The 12,759-nt window shown below is 48.0% G+C and overlaps 1 protein-coding gene across 1 annotated transcript in view; it reads left to right on the forward strand.

The window, feature by feature from the left end:
• Window positions 1-8,047: 8,047 nt before the first annotated feature.
• The window catches only part of RASSF3 (Ras association domain family member 3), a 159,424-nt gene continuing 154,712 nt past the window's right edge, over window positions 8,048-12,759 (forward strand). Inside the window, exon 1 of the mRNA XM_054025588.1 lies at window positions 8,048-8,417. Coding sequence (XP_053881563.1) covers window positions 8,063-8,417 — 355 coding nt within the window. The 5' untranslated portion in view covers window positions 8,048-8,062. The remainder of the gene's footprint in view (window positions 8,418-12,759) is intronic.

A 12,759-nucleotide genomic window follows, 5' to 3' on the forward strand; every position in this document is an offset into this window, starting at 1 on the left:
GCCTTCTCAGAAATTCCCTCCAGATGACAGGTTATACCGGGGTAAACTACGGCCCGTGGGCCAGATCCGGCCCACCAGCCATTTTAATCCAGTCCTCTAGCTCCCACTGGGGAGTGGGGTCTGGGGCTTGCCCCACTCGAGCCAGGTCGGGGGCCACTCCACTGGCTCCCAGAAGCAGCCGCATGGCCCCCCTCTGGTGCTCCAGCCGGGGAGCAGGGTCAGGGGCCGCGCCACACGGCTCCTGGAAGCAGCAGCATGCCCCCCTCCCCCCCCCGGCTCCTTCATTGTAAGGGCAGTCAGGGGCCTCCGCTCTGCATCCTGCCCCTGCCCCAAGCGCCGCCCCTGCAGCTCCCATTGGCTGTGAACTGAAGCCAATGGGAGCTGCAGGGGAGGTGCCTGCAGATGAGGCAGCGTGCAGAGCCGCCGGGCTGCGCCTCGCATAGGAGCCAGAGAAGGGATGTGCCTCTGCTTCCGGGAGTCGCTTGAGGTACGCGCCGCCCGGAGCCTGCACCCCTGAGCCTCTCCCCATGCCCCAACCCCCTACCCCAATCTTGATCCCCCTCCTGCCTTCCAAACCCCTTGGTCCCAGCCCGGCGCACCCTCCTACACTCCAAACTCCTCATCCCCCAGCCCCACCCCTGAATCCGCACCCCACTTCCCAGCCCGGAGCCCCTTCCTGCACCTTGAACTCCTCATTTCTGGCTCAACCCTGGAGCCCTCACCCCAACCCCAATTTTGTGAGCACTCTTGGCCCACCATACAATTTCTATTCCCAGATGTGGCCCTTGGGCCAAAATGTTTGCCCAACCCTGGGTTATATTGTCACTGCTAAACGTGGAGGATTGCTCTGGGTATGTTTACTTACAGTAACTTTAAGGTAAAATCTTACACAAAGATATTACTAAGGTACTAGCCTCTCATATTCTTCTGTCAGGCTGACATAGAAGCAACTTCATAATCACTGTTTCTCCCTGTGATTCCCCAGCAGGTACAGATCCTCATTTCTGTGAATCTGGGGAGCTATCCATGAGATACACCAACACTGTATAAAAAAAGCTAGACAATTAGCAAACAAAAACTACATGTAGTGACAGGTAAGGTGGTGTTTCAGGAGGGGACACATCCCAGCAACTCAAAATATTAAATACAAAGAAATAAGGGGGAAAACTCATGCATTCCTTTCCACCTTCATAGTGCTTTATCACTGTTGATAATATATTCTAATGCTCCTTAAAACTCAGTTCGATTTCCAACAGATACTCAAAAAACAATTCACATCCTAACTCCACCACGTTGCAGTCTAATCCAAAACCTTGACAGTGACTTCAGCAGTGCTAACTCAGAATAACTTCCCAAATGCTTGGAATGTGTAACAGTCAGATATGCTAATCTGTCACACAATGTATATAAAAGCATATGAAGTCACTGTTAACGTTTTGCATTAATGTCCAAGTTTGACAAAGCTGTGTTATGATGCAACCCTGTCACTAAACAATTTTGTTTGCTAATACAGATGCCCCTGGGTTACGCAAACCCGACTTATACAAATCCGCACTTATGGAAAAAGTTAAGTAAGCTAGAAATAGGATTTTTGTTTTGTTTTGTTTGTTTTTGCATAATTGTCAGGTATATGTTTCCGATTTACGCAAAATTTGAGTTACGCAAGGTGTTCCGGAACGGAACGCCTTGTGTAAATCAGGGAGCATCTGTATCAAATAGAATGGATATCCTCCCTAGGGCTGGATAACAAGAATTTCTGAATTCTGGTCTTATTACTTACACTCCTGCTCTTAATTTTCTGTGCTTCCCAGAAACTGCTGGGGAGTGTGGTGGGAGTCAAATATTACTCTTATTTACAGATAACCTCTTTGTACCTCAGGGAGCCTCAGGCCTTGGCTACACTTGCGAGTTACAGCGCAATAAAGCCGCCCCCAGCGCTGTACCTCACTCCCCGTCCACACTGGCAAGGCATGTACAGTGCTGTATCTCCGTGGCTACCGCGCTGCTGGAATTCCACCTCCCCGAGAGGAATAAAGAGTATTCAGCTGCTGCGGCGCCAGTGTGGCCGCCCAATGTGCTCTGATTCGCCTCCAGAAGTATTCGGCAGTATCCCACAATGCCTGTTCTAGCCACTCTGGTCATCAATTTGAACTCTACTGCCCTGGCCTCAGGTGACCAACCGTCAGACCCACCCTTTACATTCCCCGGGAATTTTAAAAATCCCCTTCCTGTTTGCTCAGCCAGGCGTGGAGTGTATCAGTGAAACTTTCCAGGTGACCATGTCTCCACGCGCCAAGCGAGCCCCAGTATGGAACAATGGCGAGTTGCTGGACCTCATCAGTGTTTGGGGGAGGAAGCTGTCCAGTCCCAGCTGCGCTCCAGCTGTAGGAATTACGATACCTTCGGGCAGATATCAAGGGCCATGATGGAAAGGGGCCATGACCGGGACACCCTGCAGTGCAGGATTAAAGTGAAGGAGCTGCAGAGTGCCTACTGCAAAGCCCGCGAGGCAAACGGACGCTTGGGTGCTCCCCCCACGACCTGCCGATTCTACAAAGAGCTGGACGCGATACTTGGGGGTGACCCCACCTCCACTCCGAGCACCACCATGGACACTTCAGAGCGGGGGAAGGAGAAGGAGGAGGAAAGCGGGAGTGAGGGTGCTGGGGTGGGGGGAGACACCCCGGAATCCCTGGAGGCATGCAGCCAGGAGGAAGGTAGCCAGTTGCAGCGGCCGGTACTTGGTGGAGAACAAATAGAAGAGCAGGTTCCCAGTAAGCGGCTTTTTTTTTTTCGGGAAGGAATTTTTTTGGTGCGGGCTCTTTGGGAGAGGAGGGTTAGGGCTGCATGCATGCCTTGATGTGGAATAGCGCAATGATGTGGTCTATCACATTGCGGTAATCGGCCTCCATAATCTCTTTGAAAGTCTCATCCAGAACATGGGCAATGCGCTTGCGCAGGTTTCTTGGGAGAGCCACCGTGGTCCTTGTCCCAGTCAAGCTAATGTGTCCGCGCCACTGTGCCGCGAGGGGCAGGGGGACCATTGCTGCACACAGGCAAGCTTCATATGGGCCAGGGCAGAAGCCGCATTGCAGTAGAAGACCCTCCCTTGCTTCCCAGGTCAGCAGTGAGATATCTTCCAGGATGAACTCCTGTGGAAAATGTTGGGACAGTGTTCAGAAACCCAGAGGACAGTACAGCTGTGAAACAATCAGTCCCCCTTACTCACCATTTTGGGGCTCCCGTGGGTTATGTGCGCTCTCTTTAGGACAGGAAAATTATGCTATTGTGTAGACTGTGTGCCCTCCTTAAGTGTGGGGGAATCATTACTCTGTCTGGTATAAACAATGCTGCCTCTGTTAAGTGTTGCATTTTGCCTTTACAGATGCAACCTTGAGATCTCAGCCGTCCATGTTATCACCAGCTGAGAGACTGCAAAAACTCAGGAAGAGACTGTGAAAAAGCAAGACATGCTGCAAGAAGTGATGCATCAATCTCTTAAAGAGAAACAAAAAGCACAGGAGTGGAGGGAAAGCAAAAGCAGGAAAACGCAGCGCACCGGCGGCAGAGCACCGGCAGCAAAGCACGGATCGGCTGATAAGCATCATGGAACGCCAAGCGGACTCTATCCAGGTGCTCGTCGCCATACAGGCGGAGCACTACCGCGCCCGCCCCCCCTGCAGCCCTTGTCCCAAAACTCTTTCCCTTGTGTCCCCATGTCACCTCCAACCCACTTTCCCCAACATCCGGGTTCTTACCGCCATGAGCTGCCTCCAACACCTGTATCTTCACCACCCAGCCCTGAAAACCACGACCCTTACCCTCTGCACTCAACCCCCATCACCATGCAGTATAGCCATCCTGAAGTGCAGCACACATTGCACAACACTCCAGACAGGACATACGCAAATCTGTGATTGTACTGTTCCCCCCTCCCCCCTTGCCCTTTCTGATTCCTAAACAGTTGTTTCTTTTCAATAAATGGATTTTCTTTTCAATAAATGGATTTTTTGGCTATGAAAACATTCTTTATTATTTCATAAAGTAAAAGATACCTTATCCCAGGAAAGAAACAGGAACTGAAAATCAGCTTAGCAAACACAGATTCCTACTAATATTGTAACCACTGCACTTCACTCCCGTGCAGGGCACCAGACATTACTGCTGGTTTTCAGCTTCAAATTGCTCCCTCAAGGCATCCCTAATCCTTGCAGCCCTGTGCTGGGCCCCTCTAATAGTCCTGCTCTCTGGCTGTGCAAATTCAGCCTCCAGGTGTTGAATGCCTGACTGAATCTTTCACCCTCCCCTTCACAAATATTATGGAGGGTACAGCACGTGGATATAACCACGGGGATGCTGTGTTCGGCCAAGTCCAGCTTCCCATACAGAGATTGCCAGCGGCCCTTTAAATGGCCAAAAGCACACTCCACAGTCATTCGGCACTGGCTCAGCCTGTAGTTGAACCGTTCCTTGCTGCTGTCAAGGCTCCCTGTGTAGGGTTTCATGAGCCACGGCATTAACGGGTAAGTGAGGTCTCCAAGAATCACAATGGGCATTTCGACTTCCCCTACTATGATCTTCCGCTCTGGGGAAAAAAGTCACGGCCTGCAGCTGCCTGAACAGGCCAGTGTTCCGAAAGATGCGTGCATCATGCACCTTTCCGGGCCAGCCTGCGTTAATGTCAATGAAACGCCAACGGTGATCCACAAGCGCCTGGAGAGCCTAGAGAAATACCCCTTCCAATTAATGTACTCGGATGCTAGGTGGGGTGGTGCCAGAATAGGAATATGTGTCCCATCTATTGCCCCTCCAGAGTTAGGGAAACCCATTCGTGCAAAGTCATCCACAATATCCTGCACGTTACCCGGAGTCATGGTTCTTCTGCGCAGGATGTGATTAATGGCCTTGCAAACTTGCATCAACACGATTCCAATGGTCGACTTTCCCACTCCAAACTGGTTCGCGACCGATCGGTAACTGTCTGGAGTTGCCAGCTTCCAGATTGCAATAGCCATCCACTTCTCCACTGGCAGGGCAGCTCTCAATCTCGTGTCCTTGCGCCGCAGGGTAGGGGCGAGCTCCTCACACAGTCCCAATAAAGTAGCTTTTCTCATCCGAAAGTTCTGCAGCCACTGCTCGTCATCCCAGACTTGAATGAGGATGTGATCCCACCTCTCAGTGCTTGATTCCCAAGCCTAAAAGCGGTGTTTCACGGTGCTGAGCATGTCCGTGAATGCCACAAGCAATTTCGTGTCGCAGACCAAAATGGAACACAGATCGTGCTGCACAGAAACCGTTGAAAGATGGCGCCAAATGTGGATGGAAACACAGGGATTGCTGGGATGCAAAGCGATGCATCACGGGGAGTTGGGACAGCACCCAGAATGCTCCGAACCCCCCACCGCCTTCCCACAACCCATAGCGCCAGAATGGGAAGAGGTGCTCTGTGAGATAGCTGCCCATAATGCACCGCTCCCAATGTCACTGCAAATGGGCCAAGACAGTGCGCTGGCAGCTGTCAGTGTGGACAGACTGCAGCGCTTTCCCTACTCAGCTGTACGAAGGCAGGTTTAACTCACAGCGCTGTACGTTTGCAAGTGTAGCCATACCCTAAGGGACTTCTCACCTTCACAGAGGAATTTTGTAGCAGAGCTGGAAACAAAGTCCATCTTTTTGTTGTGCTAAACCCATGAGTTATCTCCTAAATTAGCTTGCATCTCCTGCAAATTGCTTCATATGTCTCTTCTTTCTTATGCTCTGCAATATACTAGTAATACTTCTTTACTTTTTAAAAATGCTTTGAAACCTATAGCACAAAAGTGCAATTTATGTTTATTGGTCAATTACATTCTGGCAGCTTTGGTCAAGGGTGGCTGGGTTCATCAATAGCAGAGCATTACACAAAGTTTGAGATTTTTTTAAGAAGTCTATTTTATTTATAAGCTCTGTGTTTAATCTTTTGCAAGCTAGCAGAGCAGGAAGTAGTGGAGACCGAACCAATTTATTTTTGAGTGTCTCCTATGCAGACACTTGAAGCAGCATTAGAGTTAAGCCCTCCAAAGTCAAGAAGCCAGTTAAAATGAATGTTGCAACTTTAACTCTATCTCCTTGAGCCTCTGCTTCATGACACTCTTCAATTACAAATTTAAAATTCAAAATGATCTGGACAAACTGGAGAAATGGTCTGAAGTAAATAGGATGAAATTCAATAAGGACTAATACAAAGTACTCCACTTAGGAAGGAACAGTCAGTTGAACACATACAAAATGGGAAATGACTGCCTAGGAAAGGGAGCTGGGGGTCATAGTGGATCACAAGCTAAATATGAGTCAACAGTGTAATGCTTTTGCAAAAAAAAGCAAACATCATTCTGGGATGTATTAGCAGGATGCGAGAAGTAATTTTTCCGCTCTACTCCACGCTGATTAGGCCTCAACTGGAGTATTGTGTCAAGTTCCGGGTGCCACATTTCAGGAAAGATGTGGACAAATTGGAGAAAGTCCAGAGAAGAGCAACAAAAATGATTAAAGATCTAGAAAACATGACCTATGAGAGAAGATTGAAAAAATGGGGTTTGTTTAGTCTGGAGAAGAGAAGACTGAGCGGGGACATGATAACAGCTTTCAAGTACCTGAAAGGTTGTTACAAGGAGGAGGGAGAAAAATTGTTCTTCTTAATCTCTGAGGCTAGGACAAGAAGCAATGGGCTTAAATTGCAGCAAGGGAGGTTTAAGTTGGACATTAGGAAAAACTTCTTAACTGTCAGAGTGGTTAAGCACTGGAATTAATTGCCTAGGGAGGTGGTGGAATCTCCATCATTGGGGATTTTAAAGAGCAGGTTGGACAAACACCTGTCAGGGATGGTCTAGATAATACTTAGTCCTGCCTTGAGTGCAGGGGACTGGACTAGATGATCTCTGCAGGTCCCTTCCAGTTCAATGATTCTACATGATTGGTGCCATTTTTCTGGTACAATAGTTCTACGACCTCTCATGCCCACTACATGGTACCATCTATTCATTACCCTTCCTAGGCTAAACAGCCCATCACAGTAACCTACAAAAAGGAAACCTGATCCCTGACCTACAGCTTCTCTGCTCCGACCAGCAGGGCCCTGGCAGAGGGTGGAGGGGGCTATGTGACACCGGATCCGTCCGCCGTCTCCTAGTGCTGCCCTGACTGTAGTGACACCTGATTCCCCACGCCGAGGGGCCCAGGCAGAGAAGGGAGGGGGCAGGGTGGGACACATGATTCACCCCCACACACACAAACTCCCCTGGGCACTGGCAGAGGAGGGAGGGGGGACTGTGGGACACATGATTCACCCCCTACACACACACACACACACACAAACTCCCCTGGGCACTGGCAGAGGAGGGAGGGGGGACTGTGGGACATATGATTCACCCCCTACACACACACACACACACAAACTCCCCTGGGCACTGGCAGAGGAGGAGGGGGCAGTATGGGACACACGATTCACCCCCCCCCCACTACACACACACAAACTCCCCTGGGCACTGGCAGACGAGGGGGGGCAGTATGGGACACACGATTCACCCCCCTCTCACACACAAACTCCCCTGGGCACTGGCAGACGAGGGGGGGCAGTATGGGACACACGATTCACCCCCCCACACACACACACACACACAAACTCCCCTGGGCACTGGCAGAGGAGGAGGGGGCAGTATGGGACACACGATTCACCCCCACACACACACACAAACTCCCCTGGGCACTGGCAGAGGAGGAGGGGGCAGTATGGGACACACGATTCACACCCCCCACACACACACACACACAAACTCCCCTGGGCATTGGCAGACGAGGGGGGGGGCAGTATGGGACACACGATTCACCCCCCCACACACACACACACACAAACTCCCCTGGGCACTGGCAGAGGATGGATGGGGCTCGGCCCTGGTCTGCTCAGCGCCCGCCCTGGGCAGGTGCGGTCGCAGGCTGCGCGGTGCCGCCTGCCTGGGCGGCTGCAGCCGGGCGAGCCCAGGCGGCGCGTCCTACCTGAGGCGGCTCCCGAAGCTGCGGGCTGCGCATGGCGGCGGCCCCCCAGCCCGGCGGGGCCCCCAGCCCGCGGGAGAAGAGGCGGAGACTCCCGCGGGTGCCGGTGGTGAGGGCGCCCCGGGCGGCCCGGCCCCCTGCGCTGCCGGCCCTGGAGCTCTTCATGCCGCTGGGGGAGCAGCCCCGCGTGGGCAGAGCCGCAGCCCGGGGCCCGGTCTGCGGCCGCCGGCGACCCGGCCCGCAGCGCCCCCACCACGTCCGGACCATCTTCGAACCCGAGCCCGAAGGCCAGCGCGGGCAGCGGCACCGCTTCAGGCTGGAGGAGGCGGTGAGGACCTGGTGCGACCTCTGCTGCCACTTCATCTTCTCCCAGAGCCTGCGGTGCGCCGGTGAGAGCGCCTCTCCCCCCCCCCCGCCCCCAGCTGCCCAGCGCTGGTGCCTCCCCGGCCCTCTCCCCTGCCCTTGGCATCGTCTCTCTCCCCGCCCTCTCCTGCCTCCTCTTCCCCTGCTGCTTTTCTCACCCCCTCTTCTTCAGTGGTCTCAGCTCCCCTCCTTCCCCGCCAGGGCCAGGGCGATGTTCGCTTAGAGCCACGTTCAAACAAAACTCCATGGTCTAGGTCTGTACCTCGCCTTGCACAGGGCCTTTGAACATGGTTGGGTACCTGACGCGAACCAGCTAAAGCTGACTAGAAACCTACTTTGGTCACAGTCATGCTTAAGCCAGGTGCCTAGTTATGAAATAGGGTTGTAAGGCATCTAATGACATGACAAATATCTACAAGTATTTGCTGGTGTAAACACCTGCGAGGGCAAGAAGCTGCTTAGGGTGGTTACAAGGAAATACAGAATGACTGAGTAATGGGGTGGAATTTAACAGAAACATGTAGGTTGTACATCAGGAAAAACTGGCTAATACTGAGATCTGTTCCTGTGGAATAGTTATCTAAAGGGCGTGGTGGAAGCTTCATGACTTGGAACATTTAAACTAGACTAGACAAAAAACTGAAAACACACAGTACGGAACAACCTTATATTGGCAGAGGAAGGGATTATGATTTTCGAGATCTTGCTCAGCTCTGACTTCTGTATTACACAGAACTGTTGTAGGTAGAATCATTGTAATTATTATAATTTTTCATATTCTATAAATTAGAGAAGGAAAATGTATTAGGTCATCTAGTCCATCCCTCTGCCATCACAGGGTTGTCCTTGCAGCATGTTTTCCAGTAGCAGGGTTTTATTTTTTGTATTATTTCTGATGTGGGGAAGAGGAAAGCCAACTACTGGGTTTTAAGTACAACCATTTTCTTGAGATCTCAACTAGTTTTAGTTATATCTCCATCATTTTCAGTCTCATTTTTATGTTGTCATTGCTCCAATAACATACTTCATATATTTGTATAGGTGTGTTTTTGAAAGTTTGTACATGTAACAAAACCACTACAAAGAAAACAATAATTATGATCTGTGAACCTGCTTTTGTGTGTGAAGACTAGAAGGAGATCTGAGGTGGTTTTTAACCTGGTGCTCTAAAACTATGGTAGTTTTATCTTGCTCAGTAAAGCTGTTTTGCAGCCCAATTTTCAAACTATACTTCCTCCTTTTAGCAGAACACCATAGCACATACCTTAGATACAACAGATTTGTGATATAATTTATGGAAGTGTGCGCTATGGACCAAACTAACCTTTCCTGAAGCAGTCCTGAGATTCAGTCCAGACAAATATGTTTCCTTCAGATCATTGACACCATAGACAGGTTTGTGGTACATCCTCAGTCTGGTTTTCAGCAGTAAGTATCTTAAGTTTGTTGAAGAGACACCATCAGTCTGAAGCCTACTCAAGTCTACAAAATGAGTTAAAAGTAGCTTCAGATACTACACTTGCCCTCGCAGCTACTTGCTAACTTTTGTCATTTTAGGACCATATTTGTAATCTGATGTTAACACTGAAAATGCCTTTTTCTGTTTATGTGTATTAAAATTAGGAGTTGAGATGGGATAGGACACTGGTTCACATTTCTTCAGAGGGGTACTGATATATCTTTTGCTGTTTACACAACAAACCTAATCTGAAGGAACCGCATGGGCACAGTAGGGTCCAAATAACTATAGAGAACATGTAAGGCCAAGCGCCCTAGCTACATATATACACTGCTGCTGTGGCTGGATTGTGGTAACTTCTGAAACGCAAAAAACAAATGAGGGCCACTAGAGCAGTGGTCTCCAAAGTGGGGTATGCGCAAGAGGATCCTTGGGGGTGCGCAGCAGGAGAAGCGCTTCCTCCCCTCCCCCTTCATCCGAGCGGCTTTATTTTATTTTATTTTATTTTTTTGCTTCAGCAGTTCGGGCGGGAGTCCGAGCGGCTTTTTTTTTGCTTTGGCAAAAATGGTAGAGCCGGCGCGGCAGGGGGTGCGTGCTCAAAAATTTTTTACTGATAGGGGTGCGCGATCAAAAAAGTTTGGAGACCACTGCACTAGTGGGCCAACAAACTCTTTGAAGGGATACTACCCAATTCCTACACACTATCTGTACAATGAAGAGTAGTCATATAATGTAGTCCATTCCCATACACTTGAGTTTTCATGTGTCCTCTGTAGAGACAATATGCCATTAACTATGTTTCTAATTTGTGCAGTTTCACTAGCTAGTCATCAGCTTCTCATAACTCATTTTAGACTAAGATGTCCTTTTCTTCTACCAGGTGAAATACTAATTAATTGTTCCATTCTTTAGTTCTTTCATTTTAATTACAATACTGTAATATAAAGTACATACACACACCTCCTCATTATTTGTTACTTTAGGAAAATGTTCTGTGTTTAAAATTTTTAATTTAGTGCTTGTGAACAATGCTAGCTTGACATCCTTGCAGTCTGAAGTTTTCTTTTTGTCACATAAAGGATGAGCAGCTGCAGTGCAAGGTTCCCCGCACTATCCTACCAATATCACTCTACCATGTTCGGTAAGACTCACTTCTATGGCTGTAGCTATACTAGCCTTTGTTTCTAAAATTTCCCACTATTGCTTACAGTGCTGTAGTCCTAATGGTGGTAGGAACAGTGGGGGTTTTATTGAACACAGTGAGTCGCTTGCATTTTTACCATCATGTCATCTAATCCTGATCTGAGCAAGTCTAGACGATGTGAAAAAATCACCAGCAGTGAGAGCTGCCTTGTCCAAACTACATCTCGCATTGATGGGGGTGCAGTAGGGTTGGCAACATTGGGAAATTTTAGGGAAAAAGCCACTGAAGACAAGGAAAAAGTTAGTGAGAGGGTAGTTGTCTCCATATCTGTTCAGTGCTTCTGCTTTAGCTGCTATTGTATCAACACCCCTATGCATCTTATTCAGGTTTGAATACTTGTATACAGTATATTGAGGGGCAAAGGTCTCCTTATATGACGATTGCTGTGAGATCCATTCTTAGTAAAATAGTTCCAGTTCAAAAAACTGAAACAGTTGTCATACGATGCTACTGAGATTAACCTCGTGTAATCCTCAGTGGACTGAAGTGTTAGACTGTAGGAACTGTTATCTCCTTTGCCTTTGATTCACATCACCAAGCCTTTGATTAGCAGCTGATATTTGAAACTCAGGGAAGGACGGAAAGATCAATCAATGGATAATTTTCTTATATAACATTCCATTCTGGCTGAAGAGAAGGTAGTAAACTTGTATTGGTTTCTGTTAAAGCAACTCTTATACTTTAATTATTCTCCTTGCTGTTCCAGCTTTACGCAGTACTGTATTGGTTTGAATGAGAATACTTAATACAACTTGATTGTGTGTGAAAAACAATTTAGGTTTGGTATAACGGTGAGAGGACCCATAATGTTTTTATATAAAAATTGACTTTTTAAAAAAAATATGGAATTTATTAGCTTATGTGAGGGATCAAAAATTCTGGTGCTAGCAGGAAAAAAAACCTTAAAATTTCAGCCTTGATAATATATCCTCCAGCAAAACTTTCCCTTCACCGGCACAGCTTTCAGTGATTATATCTTCTCTAAAACTAGTGCCATCTTTATGTCAAATTGCAGTTTCAGTAGCACAGGAAATGGGCAGATAAATAATTTACAACCTCTACATGAATAAATCTTTTTAAAAGCTGTAAACAATAGCTCAGATATTTCAAAAAGCTGATATTTCATAGTTTTGTAATATTTTTTTTTGTATTGAGGCAGTCATTGGCTTTATTTTTTTCAGCATGAACTCAAACCAAAGCCCAAAATACTAGAAAATCCTGGAGAAAGGATGGGGGATGGGAAAAGTAAGCATATGGTGAATGATTTTACCTCAAAACTGGAAAATGGTAATTGCCTACCAGGGCCATCAGCATCATATTTTTCACAGCCTACCCTTTGCAAGTATTTTGAAAGGACTGAAACTAAACTAGATCCAATAGTAATGGTTTATCTATCTATCTATCGTGCCTTCCATTTGAGGATCTTGCAGCACTTTCCAAACATTGGGCCAGGTCCTCACCTGCTATCAATTGCCATATATTCACTAACTTAATTACAGTGATTTAAACCTGCTGAGGATCTGGACCATTAATGAGTTTACCCATGCTATTGTAATTCCCATTTTATTTATTGGGGAACTGAACAGAGAGGTTATTGACTTTCCCTGAAGACATCTCTGATAGAGCCAAAACTAAAACTCAGATCTCCTCGCTCTTAAGATATGTCTATATTTACACAATATTTGGATGTGTAATTCTCCCCTAG

This window comes from Malaclemys terrapin, chromosome 1 (assembly GCF_027887155.1).
Source record: "Malaclemys terrapin pileata isolate rMalTer1 chromosome 1, rMalTer1.hap1, whole genome shotgun sequence".
Lineage (NCBI taxonomy): Eukaryota > Metazoa > Chordata > Testudines > Emydidae > Malaclemys > Malaclemys terrapin.